Genomic DNA, 20,039 nt, shown 5'->3' on the forward strand with positions numbered 1-20,039 from the left:
CTGTATGGTTTAATGAAAACCTAATTCTTAACAAATGTTGGTGTGTTAGTTGGTTGGCTTGCTTTTTGTTAGGCTCAGTTCACCCTAAACAGGTGCATATGGTACCCCTGATTATTCAGGTTCTTAAGTCATATAAAGCAGCTCATGACCATGGGTGTTGGTGAAGCTAGTTCTGCTGAGGCCTGTAGGTGGAAAAATCTTAGATTTGTTTTACATTTTTTATATGCAGGACTGACTTCTCTTTCAGAATTCAACATGTATTTGGATGGAATGAAGCAAAGATCCACTGAAGAATTCAAATATGTCTTCTAGGCCTGTGTTAAAGCTCCAAGAATTTCCCATTCTTCCAGAGGAACTTGTTACAGCACTGAGAATTAGGTATTCCTGGTGGAATATTTTGCTAACTGAGAAAGTGACTTAGCGGAAGACAGGCAGGTAGAGACTGAAAACTAAGGAAAGCACTAACGTGTATTTAAGATAGTTCTTGCCCATTATTCAGTTAGTAGCTCTCATTTTAATGTGTACTTTAAGGAAAATGCTCTTTCAGAAGCTCACATAATGCTTCCAAAAAGGTTTGGAATGATATTTAATTTGTATATTTGGATTTTCAAAAACCCCACATATTTTCTTTGTCAAGAAAATTTAAATCTGTATTCTTAAAATTGATTAGAAGATGCATTCTGTGCCATGTTTACACAACTTTCCCAAATCTCTTGTTATAACCTTGCATTTTGTAAATGGCACAGAATTGCCAGAAAACTAACACAATTTGAAATGTAAAAAAATATTACAGCATAACTAAGGAATGGTGTAGGAATGACTGTCAGCTTAAGAGTCAAAGCAGAGCTCAATATTAAATAATTCTTCACTGAAGCAGTCGGAGGACGCAGTCTTCTTTCCAACACTGTACTGTGCATAGGACTCAAAACCCCAAAGAAACAATATTCCATTTATGGGTCTGAATGTCATATTGCCTCTTATGAGATAATGTCAAACTACACAGTGTGCTGATTTCAGCTGTTCTAAAAATAACTAAAACCTAGGAAAAAATTCCAACAGCCTTCTAAATAATACTCCCAGATACTAGATCCCTGCAGTCAATAAGAATTTATTTTGCATTTTGAATCTACTGCCTCCACCCCTAATGGTTTGGCTACCTGGTTTTTTTGTCTAGTATCTCAGGTCAAATAACATAGATAGCTGTGAACTAAACATTTCATAAATGGGGAGGGGGGAATTAATAATCGGGGTCTGTAAATACTGGAGGCATATGCTGGTCCTTGAAACATGATCTCTTTGCATTCAAAGTCTACAAGACAGACTGAAGTGGTGCTGATGGTGAGACCAGTAGTGCATTGAGGAGTATTAATGGAAAAAAAGAGTTTGGAGTTCTTTGAAGGGGGGCTGGGGGGAAGTATTCGGTGGCTAAAAGTTGAGGGTGTTTTTCAGTAGAAAGGAATACTAGAAATGCCAAAATGAAGCAGGAATGAAGACAAGATGTGAGTAAAGAGGCTGGAAAGGAGTCAGAAGGGAAAGTAGCAGGTGTGCAGGTTGCAGTGCAGGAAGATAATACTTGACCATGGGATCTGGTCTAAGATGACTACAGCTATGTAAATACTCTTAGGTGGACCTGGGAATTAGGCTTAGCTCCCCAAATAAATGATCTTTTTGTGTTTCCATTTCCTGTAGGCCTTAAAGAAACCTCTTCTCTTCTGTGACCGGGTTTCCTGACCATGGGAATTAAATTGCTCCAGCTCATAGTTCAGGAAGAAACTAACAAGTATGTAGTGTAGCTCATCAGAGGGTTTAAGCCCTCCACTGGTGGTTCAGACACAGCTAAACAAAATACAGAAAGGTAGAAGGTGGAAAGGGCATCGATGCCATTGACAAGGGGGTAACACAAGTGCTGTTTTTATGAGAATGGGAAGAAGACAGTGAGGCTAAGAATAATAATAATCATGTGAAATGACCTGAGACCAAGCTCTGAGCAATGAACAGGACAGATCTTGAAAATGTTCTTAGAGTGCCAGGATGACTTTTCCATATCTGGCAGTTCTGAGAAATATTTTCTGCATGTATGTAGCTGTTCTCCAAGGATTTTAAAACCATTTTGTGTAGCAGCTTTGATACCCTATGCAGTGGACTGACTGCTAAAGATTCATGGAGAAATGAAAACGGGGATATCCAACACCATGTGGCAGACATGAAAGGTAGAGGTCAGTAATGAGAGTTGTCACTTGTCTGCTATAATATTAACAAACCACTGTAAGTTCATGGTACAGTAGTCAGCGCTCTTCCTGCTATAGGAAAACCCAACATGGTGTTCTAGCTTCCATGTCCTGTTCAGGAATGGTGGAAAAATACTTCACAGCCTTAAAGCTCTTTCAAGGTTTTATAAAGAATTTGTGTGGTTGGGCTGCTAAATATGAGTTAAATAACAGGCAGGTACTGAAAGGGAACCTAACTCCTGTCTTTTCAACAAATAAAAATAGTTACACAGAGTAGGAATGATCTTGGTGACAAAGTTCATGTTACATGAAGATCCCTCTCAAGATTAGGTTGCAAGTAGGAGAGGAAGTAGGTAAGTTTAAGACTTATTGCTCCCAGAAGGAGCATATGATCAACTCGGCGCAAACCCTAATGGGAAGCGGGGCCTGGGAAAGTATGACCTTTATGCAATGGGGCATGTATGTGAATGGTTAGGATTGAAGGAACTAGCTCACCAGGGAGAAGCTGGATCTGGAAAGTCATTTTCCATTAATAAAGGCAAGAAAAGGGGTGAGCTGATTCTGAAGGGTCTGACAGGAGACACAGGGTGGGTGAAATCAGTTTAGGAAGTAACTCTTGAGCTGAAATAGGATATTGATGGGCTGAGGAAGACACTTCTAGAAAGTGTATGGATGTGGCCCAGCAGTTCATTTGCTGCATAAAGTGGTTCTGATAGTTCCTGTCATTGAAAAAAATAATGGAGATGGCTTCCTTTAAAACATTTAATGTATGTATTTTGGAGTTTAGTGCTCCAATTTCTGATGTTCCGAGACTCCCTAAGTTAATGTTTTTCTAGGCTTTTTGACATCAGAGCATAACATGAGTATACCAGAGGTCACTCCACAGCAGTGTCCAATAGCAGGTGTCTAGGAGAAATTGAGTGGGTCAGGTGTGCATGATGTTGCCCCTGGGTACTTGTCTGGCCTCCAGCTATTTGAGGCATGGACACTTTCTTAGCTAGACACAACTTCTATCAGTGTAATAATAACCTTCAACAAGCTTTTCTTACATCAGCCTGTTGAACAGCCCTTTGAATCTGACCGGCCAGCCAGAGCTATGTAGGCTGGGGAGTTCATGGTGGTTTTCATTTTTTTTTCCGCCCCCCCCCCCCCCCCCCCCCCCCCCAAGTTAAAGCTGACTGACCGACACCAACAACAGGGGAGGGGGTTGAAAAAGCAACGATATCAAATCAGAAAAGGTCAAAAGCTGGAGCCTGAAGTCCTGGCTGGATATGGGAAAGCTACCTCACGTTTTTTCCTAAGTACTGATACTTTGTGTATCAGTCTGACACCACTTTTTGTGCATCTCACTTTAAACTCAGAATTACAGGAAATGGGACTAGAAAAGAGCTCAGGAAATAATCTGGTGCAGGTTTATGTCAAGCACTGGCTGTGCCTGTGTCACTTCATACGCTTGCCTAGCCTATTCTCAAAGACCCCAGCTGATGAGAGCCCAGTGACCTCACCAGGTGGTCTGTGCAAGTACTTTACTTGCTTGGGAAGTATTTTTGACGTCTAAATTCTGACTTGCTTCAATTTGTGTATTCATTCTTCTTGTGTCCATAGTGGTCATAAAGAATAATTTTTTTCTAGTTTTCTTTGAAGTATTTATAAAGCATTTGAAGACTATTATTACATATCCAGAAGTTTTCTGTTATCTGGACTAAACAGTTGATTATCTTCAGTCTTGCTTCTGAGGCCGTAACTACTACGCTTCTGATCAATGTCTAAGGTTATCATCTAGCCTTTATTACATTGTCTATAAAGGCTGTAATACCTATAGAAAGAAATAAGATACACTTGACGTAATTTTCTTTTAACAAAAGAACAGGCTGCCCAAGACAAGAGGAAGTGGCCTCAAGTTGTACCAGGGGAAGTTTAGATTGGATATTAGGAAAAATCTATTCACCAAAAGGGTGCTCGGGCATTGGAACAGGCTGCCTAGGGAAGTGGTGGAATCACCATCCCTGGAAGTACTTAAAAAACACATAGATGCAGTGCTTAGGGGCATGGTTTAGTGATGGACTTGGCAGTCCTGGGTTAATCGTTGGAACTGATGGTCTTAAAGGTCTCTTCCAACCTAAATGATTCTGTGATTCTAAAAACATGCTAGAACTTTGCTGTTCAACTTTTTTCTAGAACTGTAATACCTCAAAATTAATCAAGTTAGCCAGCTGAAGCTGAACTGATACTGAAGCTGACTTTATCTTGCAGTCTTTCATGATGGGGCATATAGAGTATATAACATATTTTCACACCAGCATAATAACTTTGACTCAAGTTCAGCTGAACACCCACTACTGCTTCCAGTACTTTTTTTTAAAGACAGCTAGCTATGGAATTGTATTCTTTATCCCTTTTACTTATGTTGTGTAGCTATGAGATTTTCACTTTTGAACTACAACCTGTTTTATCAGGTCACACCTTCAATCTGTCAAGACAAAAATGTAAATACTACAGTGCTCAGGGCAGGGCCTGCTATTCTAAAAGCAAGTTACTCCTACGCAGTATTTTAAACCACTTTCTGCTAGTTCTTTAGACTTCTTTCCTATATTGCATACATGAAGCTATGTGAGATAGTAGCAAAAATCTACTACAGTCAAATTATATTATGCCTCTTTTAGGTCCATACGATGTGGATTAATTAAGTGGTCATTACTTAATTCAGGTTTTGTAGTGATGCATTACTAGCTTAATCTGGTACTTATTCACTTAAAAGTTTTGTCTTAAGAACTTTTTTAAACCCTGGTTTAAAAACCTCTGAAATAATAGGGGTGGATACTGAATATGCCATCAGCTTAGGAACAGAAATGTGAAAACATGTATGTATTATTTTCAAAGAGGAATGAGAAAATTCTTAATTCTGAAATCCTACAGCTAACTACTAGGACTTCGAATAGCTGAGAAAGAAACTTTGACAGTAACTACTCTGTATATGTAAGCAAAGAGACAGAAGTTAAAAACTAATCTTACAACTTACTGCTTTGCATGACCTTGAATATCACAACACAAGAAGTCTGTATCGGTTTACAGCGAAACCAGAAAATCAAGTCTGCATTGATTAGAAGAGAGATTTCGTGGGGAAGTATTTTTAAGGTTGAAATGATTACTGAATTCAAAAAAAGCTCTGAAGGAATCAGTGTAAAAAAAAAAAAAAAACAAAAACAAACACAAAAGAAACCCAAAAAACCCCAGGTCCTTCAAAATAGCTCTGAAAGGCATTTTCCTCAGCAAATTAAAGTGCATTAGGGAAAGAATAACTTAAGTTTTTCAGATCACCAGAAAATACAGACAAAACAAACACTGATAAAACTGGGGAAAAAAATCCTGAGACACTGAGTAGATAGGACTTATTGCCATATTTACAAAAGGTACATTAAACTATTTTGGAAAATTGATTGTCTTAGATACAAAAGATTGATTTTTAGTTGGTAGTATAACATGTGGTTTAAGTTGACTCCTTGTCAACACAATTTGTTCCAGGTACTTGCAGTCACAGTGCCTAGTGATAACTAGTAGCAAGGGTGCCATTGTCCCCAAAGCAGAGCAGACTTTAAAGGCATACACATCTCCTCCTGAGCTCTGCTAGTCAGCTGCTTTTGTTTCCAAATCTTTCATTTGAAAGTATTACACTTCTTGGATTTGTCTTCAGAAACAGAAGAAGAGTCATTCTGACTGCATGAGCTGGCATATTGTGGGGACTAAAGCAATACTGTTTCATATTCAGCTTGTCAGCATTGCATATCATAGTTGTTGCTATTGGCTCTAAAGAAGGGGGAATTTTTTCCTATATGTGTATTAGCTGGCTTCTTTGGGGAATGGAGTAGTTAAAAAAAAAAAAAAATATTTTTTTTTAGGTTGAACTCTACAACTGAGAAAAGAACAAAAAACGGAGAGGTCTGTAGACTATTCCACTGCAAATGTTCCCCTCAGATTCTGTCATCACACAAGTTGAAACCTTTGTTTCCTGAAAACCTCAATGCAAAATGAGAAAATACAAAGCTTTCCATCCTGGTCTGGATACTGCAGTGTAGAAGGTCTGGGAAGTCATTTACAATGAAAAAAGAACAAAGGTCCCATACCAAGTTAATGACCTTGTACCCAGTCAGAGAAATGGGCTTGGCAAATTCCAGGGAAATATCTTACTGAAATCTTAGCATACCTGGTCAAAGCTAAACATTATTTGCACACTGGAAACATGCAGATATACATGAACAAAGGGAACAGTCTGATAATATTGTAAGTGTTCTGCAAATGGGGTACAAACCAGGTAAGAAAAGATTGTTTTTAATGTGCTGATCCTGATCTTGCCAGGTTAAGAGGAAGTGGTTGGGGTTGGAAAGGAGATATGTAGATCGAGGAAGGAAGTTTTGATTCAAAACAGTAGCTGCACACTGAATCTGCAGTGCAGAAATGTTTTGTGGACCATTTGTGAATGTACAGATTTGGAAGGGGGAGCCATTATTATGAACAACATCCTTTCTCAAATCTGTCAGCTGCCAGAATCAAATTTGGTATTGCTATGGATACTGCAAAAGCTACTATTTTAATACTTAAGGATGCAAGGAACTCCTAAAAGGATAAAAACCCCCAAACAATTAGCCTCTTTGATTTCAGTCCAGCTGCCTGAGGGGCAGGAGGAGGGAAGAAAGAGATGTGAAGTCCCTGAAAACCTTTAGGGATGATAACACCACCATCTGAACAAGGGATTAGCTATGAAAAGCCATCCTTTCCTCTGGAGAACACATTTTCCTTCTAAGCTGCTGGATACTTCAGTGGCTGGCATGTTTATGTCTGGAATCCTGAAGACCATTTTTGTCTTAAATCTTTCTGTTTCTTAGACTGTGACATGTGAACTTAAGTATGACCCTTAACTGTTCCTTGGGTTGACTGAGTATCATACTGTGCTTCTTGTATGTATTGTTACAATTATTGTAACTCCAGACAAGCAAATCTCGTAATTATTTTGTCACCGCATGTGGATTCCTGCCATGGTATTTCATTTAGGGCACAGCAGCTTCCATGACTATGTAAGAGCTTTCTTCTGAAAATACCTCTTTCTCTTTCCAAGAAAGTTATGTAAATAGTTCCTGACACCATTAGGCTTCAAATCTGAGAGCTGCTGGATTCCCTTGTGTTTCTCCTTAGTGTTCCACGTAGTTGTAAACAAGCAGCTATGGAGCTACATAGAAACAGTGGGGTCAACATGTTCAATTTCTCTGTGCTAGATAGCAAATGAGTTAGTTCAATGTTTGCTTTTTGAGGAGGGGTAAGAATTTTCAGCTGCTATGCCAGCGAACCCTGGTGGATCTGCAGAGATTGTAAGAGAAGTGTGTATTCACTCATTCAGTTGGTCACTTTAGAGATGATTTAGCTATGTCAGTAAGAAAACACCTTTCACTAGTGTATGCTGTGTACTCAGCTGAAGGCAATGCTGGCATAGGTATGTTCTGCAATTGATGTTGTTCATGATGGGCAACTACAAGAGCCTATATGCACCTATGCTATTTATGTACCAAATAGAAAATAGTTCTATTGAAACTTACAGGGCTCCACTCCTGCCATTGACTAGGGATCAGCATACATTCAGCATGATGCGATGTCTTTCACCTTTGTTTGTCCAATTTGATTCATTTGGAACTTTCAGACTTCATCCTTGTTGCGACTGCAGCTAGGACAAGATAGAACAGAGTTGTAACATACGTGTCTGCTGGAGTAGCACTCATCAACTTCATGCTCAACAAGGCTGACTTTATTTCCTCCAGTGGCCCTTCTATGAACCAGAAAGGAAAAATACCAACACCAACAGGGCATGAAGCCTGTTTATAAGACCTTATGGTCAACAGCTGATTAATTTAAATTAAAAAAAATAAAATGTTGGTACAGGTGGCTAGGCAGTTGTGAATATCTGATTAATGTCACAACACCCATTAAACTACAAAAGGAGATACTGGTGTCTGTTTTGTCCAGTGCTGTAGCATTTTTCTTATGATTCAACTGAATGAGATACAGGTAACTCCATTTCATGTTGGGATAATAGCGGATGAAGTTTATAAATGAAAATAGTTATTCTTGCATACTTCAAGAGCTTAAAAACAAAACATGCAAATGCACTGCAAATTACACTGCATTATTTCCTATTTTTGAAGTTAAATGTAACCCAAGGTTCAAAATGAAGAACCCCCAAGTTCTTATTTTAACGAGAAGAATACTGAGGCCTTCATAAAGTGGAAAATGATTTTAAAATTTTCATAGCCCTTGGAAAAAGGTCAAAGACAGGGGCAAATGATGCCAACACCTTAATCTGATATACTAAGGCAGATTGGTCTCCATTCAAGAAGGTATTCTAGTCTACAAAGGTATTAAGTATGTTGAATTATGCATATTGAAGCTTTGAAGCTGTATCTTTAAAAGAATAGTTAAATTATGCTCTTACTCTTAAAAATGAAACAGTTGCCCTAAGCAAACTAATTTCTATGTTCAATGTATTTTGTTTTTGAGGTGTTTAGAATTCTTTCTTACATAAATTTAGATACTCCATTTTCATTCTTTTTACGTTTTGCTAAATTAACAGTCGGTGTCTAGGCTACCAATCTAAGTGTAAAACCTGTGTGTCTGTTTTCATTCCCAGAGTTATTCTTCCAGCCATATTGTTGGATTCTCTCTCTCTCTCTTTTTTTTTTTTTTTTTTCTCTCTCATTGAGGGCCTCATCTAATGTACTGGAGCAGTTGCTCATGTATTGAATGGCATCATGCAGCACCATATACTTATTTGTGTATATATGTGTGTTGGCAATAATAAATATTATTTTGGTAACATTTTTTTTGTAAGCTTTGATAGCTACCATATGACTGTAGATACTAAACCAAATGGCATCATTGTGCACAACATCTAAGGGCACTAGAAAGTAGTCAAAGGTTTTCTGGTGTTCACCTAGCACTGGTTTTGGTTCTTTTATTTTTCCCTAGATGTCAGCCTATGGACTGAAACCAAATGGCATCATTGTGCACAACATCTAAGGGCACTAGAAAGTAGTCAAAGGTTTTCTGGTGTTCACCTAGCACTGGTTTTGGTTCTTTTATTTTTCCCTAGATGTCAGCCTATGGACTGGCTGAAACCCAACTGATCCAAAACAACATAGTGTCTTACAACTATCTTAGTTATAACCATGTTATAACTAAAATTCTGTACATTTTTTCATTCTTTCTAGCTGACATCAATACAAAACTTTTTTAATACTTCAGTGGAAACTAGAGACTTGTAATATTAAACTTCTAATTATAGATCTGTTAATGTCACTGCAAGAATACAGATAAATTTTTATGCTCCAGTGGTCTAATTATTAATGTTAGCAGCACAATTTTAAAATGTCTATAAATACAGCATTTTTTTCAGGTTTTTCCTTTTCCCTCTGCTTGCCGCATGTGCCTTTGAACTTACTTTTAACTACATAATCGGATGTAACCAAATCCCTTTTCCAGCTACAACACTACTTCAATTTAGAAAGCATCAATAGTTATGATGTGGGCTGAAATTCCAACTGGAGTTCTTCAGTTTTTCTAGAAAAAGTTCAGTGTTGGGTATTGTACTTTAATGAAAAAGAGAACGGATGCAATGTAAGCAATAACTTCTTTTCTCCTGTTCAGACTAGATTGTCTGTGGTATTAGAACACAATGCCCCTGTTGGGTGCCATTATAAGAATATATAGGGTATTACTTTTTAGACAGAAACAGTGTTATGTTATGGTTCCTTTAGGGTTGCTAAATTTCTGGCATTCCCTTGGAGTTCCCTCAAAAACAATCCATGAAAGTGAAGGATTACATAGTTTCAAAAGTGAATGTAAATCTGCATTCACCCATTCCTGCAACAGAAAAATAATTAGGATAAGTCAGAGTGATGATTGAGGAAAACATATAGTTCATGGGAAGTGTTACCTGGCATTGAAGTCTGTTTGGGCATTGTTTCTGGTAAGCATGCTCCCGTACTCTTAAGCAGCCGTACCGGTAAGTACCAGCAGACATATGCATGGTTTTTGGCACCTCTGTGAGAGATCCCAGGTCTTAAAAACAATGAACTGGATTTTCGTGACAGGGTGAAGCAAGCACCTCCATCGCTCAGATCCAAGCCCCAGCAGGACCCCCTTGCCACTCTCCTCACACCTGCCGTGGGCCGCACCGCTGCAGGCACCCAAGCCACAAGCCAACCCGCTGGCTGTGGGCATCGCCTGGATGGTGCCAGACCACAGGGCTGCAACCGGGTGGCAAAGAGCCCCTTTCTCTGGAAACAAACGCCAACCCTCGGGTGAGGAACGCGCCCTTACGCCTCGTGGCTGAGCACACCGCATGGCGGCCCGGCGGGACGCGGCCTGAGCAGCCCGAGGGCTCCGCGTTTCCCGTCACAGCGCAGCCGCCCGCCGCCCCTCGACGGCGCGAAGCCCCCGCGCGCGCGGGCAGCCGGGTCCCGCCGCCCCCCTGCCGCCGCGCCGCCCCGCCCCGTCCCGCCAGCCGCCTGACTCCGCCCCTCTTCCTCAGGAGCCGGGAGAGCCCCGCAACCAGCCCCTCTTCCTGCCCCCTCCCCCGGTCTCTCTCTCCTTGCTCTCCTGGTGGGATGGAAGGCCCCGGTAACCCTCCTCCCCGGTAGCGGGCGGCGGCCCGAGTCGGTGCAAAATGCTGGGCATGTACGTGCCGGATAGGTTTGCCCTGAAGTCGTCAAAAGTGCAGGACGGGATGGGGCTCTACACGGCCCGCAGAGTCAAAAAGGTGGGTGACGGCCGGGCGAGCGGGGTAACGGCCTGTCCCGGCCCGGCGGGGAGCGGCTGCCACGTATCACAGGAGAGCGGGGCGGCCCCTCCGCCCCTGGCCGCCGCCGGCCGCGCTGCCGCACTCCCGCTTCACCTCAGCCCCGCCGAGCCGGCGCTGCCTCCCTCCACTTCCGTCCTCCCGCGCTCCCTCTTCTCAGAGGAGGCACCGCCCGCCCGCCCCCCGGTAACGGGGCCGGCCGGGCCGGGCCGCCGGCCGACCTACGGGGCCGCCGGAGTGTTTGCTGCGTGGCTTTTTGTCTTCTCCCCGTTTCTCTTAACTTCGTCTGTGTTTCTGGCCCCGTTCTGCGGGCAGAGTGGCTCCGGGCAGGGCTGCCGCCTTGGCGGTCGCCTGGCCCCAGGCCGCGAGGCGCCTCTGAGGTGAGGGCTGAGGGCACCCGCCCTGGGCCGCGGGCTCCTGCCGCCGCTCCGCTCCGGGAGCTCGGTGGGGTGCCCGGCTTCGTTCACCGTTTCGGAATAATAAAGCCGGGCCTGTGGAAGATATGATTCAGCTAAACTGCAGGTCTCTCGTACCCCAACCGGGTCATGCCCCTTGACACCTTGTAATTAAATTGAAAGTCTCTTGATTGTCTGAAATCTCAATTCTAGTTAACCAGGTGACTTGTTAGAACAGGTAAAGGCATATCTAAAATTACGAACCCTGCATTAGTATATGCTTCTATGTATTTTATTTATGTGCTTTCCGTCTTTGTCCTGGTTTTGGCTCTGAAAGGGTTGTAAGGGCTGCCTAATTTTTCAGTGGTTTCATCAACAAGACTTAAGATACTGTGGGGTAGGGGTTTCTCATTTTCAAGATGCCCCTAAGTGTTAATGGGAAGTGGAAGGGGAACAATTTTATATCGCATGGTTTAATTTTTTTTTCCTCAGAGGTTCTGAGCGTTCATTTGAAAACTTTGGGAGTTCATGTAGCAAGGAAGGTTGCATGCTACTAGTGTATATTAATCCCTGGACTCTGAAATAGAGCGAGCTCTAAAGTGAAGCTCAAAGAAGCCCTCATTCACATGCCAGTATAAATTCTGAATGTCAGTTCAGGGTCTGAGTCCCCTTACTTTACACTATTGTCAATTAAACCATTAAAGCTGCATGCTTGGAAAACCAGAGCGTTTTCTTTCCTGAATTACTCCAAGTTGTTTTTGAACTCTGTACAGGCAAGTCATATGCTGTTAGAGCTCTGTCTGCGCAGCTCTTCCTTTGTGAGCATGTCATTCAGGACATCCTAGCAAAACTGAAATGTTGCAAGTGCGACAGGTATTGCATATGGAATGCAGAAGGTAGAGGCAGTTATAGTTAAGATCTATTTGTGTTAATAGTGTTTGTTACAAGTTTGTCCTTTGGCACTGAATCCTCTGTGCTGGTAGGACAGACAATTGTGGTATGCAAAGCCTTGGTCAGAAGTGGTTTTTGATAGGCTGAGGAACCAGCTCCTGAGTTGCTCTGTGGGCAGTGGTTGAAAGAGGTATTCCTAAAAATGGTGGGCGACCTAAGCACTGTGTGTTGCCATGGCTGCTCAGAGGAGGGTGGATGTGTAAATAACAGATGATATGTTGGATATAGCTAAACTGTGTTAGGCTTTTCAATGGAAACTAAAAACACATCTGAAATGCTTTCAGTGTGTCCTGTAATGAGGCAGCGGTACTGCACTTCATGGTTGTGATACAGAGTAGCTAATAGCTGTTGAAGTAATTCCTTGGAGGTTTGGGATTGGGAGGAGTTGTTGAATATGACACTTAATTGTGAAGTAAGATCTGTGTTGCTGAGTAGGAAATACTGTACCATTTTCTCTCTATTGCTATCACACAACTGCAGTTGTTTTAACTGAAAGTAAAACACATTTCAGATGATCAGAAATAATAGATCAGAATAATCAGAAATTGTAGTACCGACTCCCCAAGTGCTCGATAATCATAAGTAGGCCTCTTAAAATTCTGCTATTAGCAAAGTTTTGGCAATAATACATTTTCAACTGCTGTTGTCTGCCATCTGCTTTTGCGCCTTCAGGCATTGTGCTGTGCTTTCAAGTTTCTGTCTGTAATCATAAAAGGTGGAAACTTTTGGGGGTTTTTTTTGTTACCTTAACAAAAGCTGTGATTCTCTTGAATCTTTTCTTCAACAGCTGGCCTTTGGTTACAGCACAGGTATTGTAAGTCCTTTGGTATAATCATCGAAGCTACCTACATTTCTTAGTGTTTTGCTGTGACTGGAAGATGATTAGTCACTGCTGCTTTCTGAAAGCAACTGTTGAAACTAGCTTTTATAACATTTGAGTGATATGCCTTCATATCTTGAATCATTTCTGTGGTTGACTTTAGACTATGTTGTATGCCTCACTTTTATTGATCAGAGAGAAAGTTGAAGTCTTAGCACATTTTTTCATCTATATATATAGGCATACAGCAGCATGTTTATTAACTAGGACTAATAAATATATAGAAATATAAAGAAAATGCCTTGAAAGACTGGATGAATAATTACACTTATCCCCATGGACCTTTGTGTTCCAAGATACCAGATTTTGCTGTTTATAATTTCTGCTTTCTCTCCAAGTTTGAGAAGCTTTAAAAAGTGCATACTGTTTATGTTACATTCACTTTACATTTAGAGGTGGACATTGTGCCTTTTGCTTTTGCTGTAGTTTTGAGCTTCTAGAAGGTCTTAAACGTATTGCAATAGAGGTTTATTGGTTTGGATTAGCTGAGATAGGAATGATGTATGGTGTTTCTTGTTTTGATTCGGTATGCAATATTAAGCTGTTGCTGTGCTTCATCCCAGAGGTGGTGTGCTTCAGTGATGGGCAAAATTTACACTGTACGTGCTTTATAATGTATCTAGGGGTCCTTTGGATTGCAAGGATGTAAGTATTAGTGAGGTGAGGGTTGTGGAAGCCTCCAAAGTACTTAAGGAAGAAATTAATCTCTTTATGTTATCTTTAGAAGTGTTACTCTGTTGCTGAAATGAGTGTGGGAGACTAGCTTTTTCAGGTTCTTTATTCATTGTCTTTCAATAATTTCTCTATTAAATTTATGGAGCTTTTTTTCCTTTTTCTTTCTATAGAACTAATCTAGATTACAGTCTGATAAACTTCTTTTCATCTTGATAATTGCTACGTGTAACGAGAGATCCAGCAGATATAATTATGCCCTCTCTTAGATCTCAGCAATTGTAGTGAGCTATGTTCCCTCTTGCACCAAAACTACTTGTTGCTTTCTAAGCGAATGAGGAAAGCCAGCTCAGCCTGGCAGGAGGTGTCTGCTCCAGAAAGAGCCTACCTTATCTTTACTGAGCTAGGTAGGACCATACATTTCCAGAGCAGATTTCCTCTGCTACCATCTTGACTCTTCCTCTTCCTTAAACTGAGAGAAAAACACAATCAAAGCAAATTGCTTCTCACATAATAGCTGCATGACCCCTATTAGACAGCAGTATGTTTGCTGGGGTGGCATGCAGCATAGGCTGAAACTGTTGATGGCTTCACATGTGTAACTGTATTCACCTGTTTTCACTTTCACTGCTGATGAGGTAAAAGAAGAAGGAAGTTTCATTTTGAGTATTAATCCCAGGATTTGTAAAGCTGACAGGGGAGGAACTCTGATCTCATTTGATTAGCAAAACAATGAAGGGTGGTATGGGGGTCAGTGAGAGGTGAAGGACATGGCGCCCCATAGTGCTAGTTTTGCTATCGCTGCCCGTATCTGTGTCTGCATTACTGCTCTGGATTCCAGGTATCATCTTTTGCTGTTCTTGTGTTTTTACCTTCTGCCTTGCTGTTCTTCCTAATGAAATCTTTGTGCGCATTTAAAAATATTGCCTCTCAGTTCTGTTGCCTTGTTATGTAATGCCAGTTTTCGTTTCATTTGTTTCCTAACAATGTAATGTTAAACTAAACTCTTTAGGTTGGACTTTAAATACAAGGATTTATTTTGGTTTGGTTCCTTGTTTCTGAAAGGAATGATCCTGGAAGTTTTTCATTCTTCTTTCCATTCCACTTCTTCCTCTCCACCCTACCTGTAGGCAGTCTGTAAAAACTAAGCAAGAGAGAAGATACGTAGCAGGCTGTTTCTGGGATCATGGAACATGCCTGAGGGAAGGGATATGTGGACAAGATCGATACTTCTATTAGCCAAAATACTGTTATTTTTAAAGAAGCAACGAAGTTGCTTTTCATAATGCAGTTATAATCTAATGCATAGAAGTATATAGAGCTTTTTCATCTGAATACTGCCTAAAGGAACATAGTGTTCTGCATTCCGGTTTGTAAGGCTTGTCACTGCAGATAAGGACAAGGCAAGGGGGGCAGTTTGGCCTGTGTAAGAAGAAAGTCCTATTTGAATAATTTGCCCTGCTGCTGGTGTGATGTCTGTGAAGGAAAAAAACACCGATACCCAATACTTTTGGAAGAACATATCAGTGGATGCTTTCACAGCATGTGTTATGACTAGCAGGTGGTGTAACATTCTAATTTTGTTTATGAAGGCTTGAACTAATTCATAGACACGTGCATACTCCCTAGATTTTTAAACAAATCTGTCTATGATCAGACCCTCAGCTATTCAGTATTTTGATTTGTGGCACTTCAAAAAGTAGTGTTTCAAATAATCTTGCAGATAAATCTAATGTAAACTTTGTGCTTGCCAAATACTTTACGTTTTAGTTGGATGACTATTGCAAGGTGCTTCCTGAAAATCTTGTAAGAAATATAAGAAATTTTAATTTTAAATTTCAGCCTTATTTGGGAAAAAGCATTCTTCTTTATTTTAAAGGGGAAACAAGAATGTAGAGGAAAGGCTTGGGTTTAAGATATTCTCCGAGGTATGAAAAGAATGGGAATTAGATTGAAGTTGAACCCTCACGGATGTGCACCTTCTTGACATATACTACGATGACAAAGAAAACATGTCCTTTTCCATTTGAAGCTAAAAATGATACCTCTGGTGGAGTTTGGTAATTCACTTGCCTTCCCCCCCTACCCCACACTGATTCTTTCTTTTATAATTGTTCCTTAGGGTGAAAAATTTGGCCCCTTTGCAGGGGAGAAGCGAATGCCGCAGGAACTGGATGAGAACACAGACTGCAGGCTCATGTGGGAAGTGAGTAGTGTGTGTGACATCATCGCACAGAACAAAAAGTGTTCTCAGAATTGTTTTACTGTAAGAATGTTTTTTCTTTTTTTTCCTAATTTAAAGATATTATAGTGAGATTTTGTGCTTTTGATGCTTTTAAAATATGCTTTTTAGGCAGAGGGGGATTGAATTCTTTAAAACGATAAAGAAATAGCAAGCTATAGTTTGTAATAAATGAAGTGTGAAAGCTATCAAGTCAAGCAAAACACAAAAATATAATTTTGAAAAATTACTGGAAAATATGAAAATAATAACAACTAAAATAATTTGAATATGGGAAGATGATTGTAAGTTACTGAGATACTGCTTTGTGCTATCAACAGGTGTCAGCTGATAGCTTCCTCCAACTGCAATATAAAACCTTTCCTGCTGTGGCACTTGTGCTAGGGTTTGGCAGTTGTGTAAGTGAAGTTTTTAAATTTTAGCAAGTTTGTAATGCAGAGATCTTTAGCGGAATAAAAGCTTGGTGCTTTAGGCAGATGAAGACGACATCAGTTTCAGGGCTCTTCTATAATTTTTTTTATATGTTAGGCAGCAACAGTAGTTTATGTGCTAGATTTTGTAATTAGGTTCTTAACCCATCCTAGTTCCTGTCATAGCTGTTTGCCTGTAGCAAAAATCTGTCTGAGTTTACCAGTTGAGATTACACCAACTGAAAGATAGTTGCAATAACAACATTTCCACCTGGTTAGAAACACCTGCTTTTCAGTGCCTCTGTTCTATCTTTGTAATCTTGCTTTTCTGCTGTAGTTCTTTCAGCAAATTCATTTCCTTCGCCCCTGCCCCTGTCAAGCAGTTTCTATTGAATGCGTATTTAGTCCTTTTTTATACTGAGAAGGGGACTCATTTCCTACTTTTTCACCTTTCTGTGCTTAGAGGTGGAAGGATGACTGATTTTTATGTTGTGTGCCACTGTACAAAAAAAAGCTTGTGTTTGGTATCTGGCTTAAAGCACTGCCTGTGCATTTATTACAAATAAATGTTTATTTGAAAAAAACTGTAACATTAACATCACTGAGCAGCTTATAAAGAGAGCATAGTATTGATACACTCTTTAGCAGAGCTATAAATAGATTATACACACTGGAAAAATGACTGAGAGAATGGTAAAAGCCCATCTCATTAAACCCAAACTCAACATATATACAGTGAGTGGCAGAATATTTCGAGATGGGTACTAACTCAGTTCTGTGAATCCCTGTGCCTTTGTTCTCCCCCTTCCCACCCTTTTGTAAAGTTTTTCAGTCTAGGGGTGTGCCCAAGATATCCTTTCCAAGAGAAGATTTGGATGCTTTGTTCCCCTCTCACCTTTGGTTATATGCTCAGAGCAACTGTTTAATCTTCTTTACTTTCAGCTGAAGACAAAACAATACAATGAGCTTTTATTACAAATATTTGCTGAATACGGTACATGTTAATGTGCCCTGTCTCACTTGACTTTTCATGATGTTTCTGCAGGTTATTTTAAATCAGTAAAATACTTGAGCTAGAACAAGGTTTTCAGAAGGGATGGTGGGTTGATTATAGCAACGGGAAAGTCTTTAATACAAGTTTGTTGGAAAGCCATATGATTTTCCAGATTTGTCCCTGCTGATGATTAAATGAGATTTATCTGTTTCTGTAAGATAGAAAATAATAGGCAAATACATGTATTTACTGGTGACACTAACATGACCCCATTGACAGCAAGCCAAAAAATTATTTTTTTATTAGCTGGTCTAAAACCATTTCATAATATCTTATTGTAACCTAGTTTTCAGAGTCTTGAAAAGATTCTCGCATACCAAATTTTATGACTTCCGGAATGTTTGAAACAGAGTTGTTCATGTTTACTGAAGTTGATCTGAACATGAGCTTTACAATATAATTTAAATCGTGCTGGGGGTAGTCTTAAGTTGAAAATCAAGACCGGGAATGCGGAAAGTAAAAAGTTGAACAGTCCAAGTAGATGGTTATTCCAGAGACTCTGGGAGGCAGTCACAGCAACTAGCCAAGTTTGTGTGTAGTCAGCTGTACGAAAGATATTAAAAATAATTAATTTGAAGACTATTGGATGAAGGCATACTAAAGCCTTACCTCACAGCCTTATGACAGTCAAAAAAATGCATTTTCAGAGAGGACACCTTCATAAAGAAAGCTAAGTAGTAGATGCTTTTTTGTAAGTCAAGTAAAAATCAACCTTAGTGGAATATTACTTTTCTTGGTACATAATGCATGTGATCTAAGCTTCAATTTTGTGGAATAGTCTTCTCTGAGGAAGTTTATCGCGTGCATTTCTAGTTGTGTAGAGTAGCGGTCTGTGATGTGGTCTGTTTTGATCAAGCTATTCCTTTATCTCCAAGACCAGCACTGTGAGTTGCCATCTTTAAGATGTCACATTGAGATAGGATTGTACATGTTATGGGGTTTTTTTGGTTTTTTTTTTTGAAAATATGGCAGTCAAAACATTTGTTGGGTCCAGTGATTTTGTTAAATAAAGTTCTGAGGATGTTACAGTTTCTGTTTAATTTAAATATAGCACAATGCCATTAGTCTGCCTGTAACTTGCATAGTTTTGAAGAAATCAAAGGTGTACACTTGCCCATTCAACAGATTCCAGAGGACTGGGGCAGGGGAAGCACCTTTGGTCTTGCTGTTATCTTTGTAAAGAGCTACATGCTGAAATGTTTTAGCTACAAGTGATGTGACAAGGAAAAATCCCAAACCTGTGGTAACCATATAGTTAGGAATCATAATAAAAAGCCAGGGAAATGTCCAAATGGCTTTGTGCTGCTTCTTTGTTCTTTCTGTCAAAAAACCACCTCCCTGTTATCCCCTAGTCCCCATGTCATTATCTCTCAGACTGAATTACATGTAGTGCTAGTTAAGTACCCAGCTAGTGGCTGGTGATGAGTTGAGAGCTTTGTTCTTTATTCTTAGCATCCCACTAACACCTTGATTAAATACTGCTTTGTTGGTCTGCATTGGTATACTTGGCATTGCAATTTTAGATTATGTGTATTTGCTGGAAGAGCAAGTGCTTTAAGGCAAGAAAAAAATAACCTTTAGGTATTAAAGGTCACAGAAGTTTTTGCCTCTGGAGGCTCAGATTTCCCTTTGCAAAGGGAAGATATCTATTCAGTTTATTTTTTTTATTGTCCCTAACCAAGAAAGTGGTATTCATTTCACTACTATTGGGTTGTGGCAAGCATATACTTTTGGTGGTGACTTTGGCTAATGTTAAAACAGGGAGGGCTGGAAAGACAGTCCTCCTTAAAATACTCTGACGTAATATGAGGAAATGTTGGTCAGGATTGGATAGCACATAACACTGAATGTTACATATTGCAGGTTTGGTTTCTGTCTGTCTGCCAAGATGATGTTTTCTTCTTTGTTATGTTAAAGCGAAGAAGAACAGAAACATGGTGGAGATCAGTCTTTCAATGGAGGCTAATGTTCATGTATGTTTATAATAGAAAATGAAATGAAGGTATGTTTCTACTGCTTAACTCTCGCCACTTTTGCAGTGACAATTGTTTTCAGTTAAATAAGCCTGCCTGAAAACTAGTGAAGGCAACAGAAAATCTTCTATTGGCCATGGCCAGCTTTAGATCAGAGCTTTAATGTTTAGGATTGAGGTATGAGAAGTTATGCATTTCAAGCTAATGGTGGAGTGTTTTTGAGTTGTTGGGTTGGTTTTTTTTTGTTTTGGTTGGGTTTTTTTCTAATTTTTTTTCTTTGGTATCTTGCCTGTAAAATTTGGCTCTGGCACGGGAAGGCTTTGATATACGTTAAGTCAAATTAGGTTCTCAGTTTCATGATCAAATCTTAATTTGAAGAATTCTGTGTTTGATCT

General features: G+C 40.0%; 1 protein-coding gene across 6 annotated transcripts in view; it reads left to right on the plus strand.

Annotated features, from left to right (window-relative positions):
* The first annotated feature begins 10,812 nt into the window (after positions 1 to 10,812).
* PRDM5 (PR/SET domain 5) overlaps positions 10,813 to 20,039 on the plus strand; it is an 86,970-nt gene continuing 77,743 nt past the window's right edge. For all 6 annotated transcript variants that reach the window (XR_005826425.1, XR_005826424.1, XM_040584135.1 and 3 more), the window contains exons 1-2: positions 10,813 to 11,028; positions 16,088 to 16,171. Coding sequence is in view for 4 of the 6 variants with exons in the window: in XM_040584135.1 (XP_040440069.1) it covers positions 10,936 to 11,028; positions 16,088 to 16,171 (177 nt within the window). In the remaining 2 variants the exon portion in view is untranslated. The remainder of the gene's footprint in view (positions 11,029 to 16,087; positions 16,172 to 20,039) is intronic.

This window comes from Falco naumanni, chromosome 1, assembly GCF_017639655.2.
Source record: "Falco naumanni isolate bFalNau1 chromosome 1, bFalNau1.pat, whole genome shotgun sequence".
NCBI classification, from domain to species: Eukaryota; Metazoa; Chordata; class Aves; order Falconiformes; family Falconidae; genus Falco; species Falco naumanni.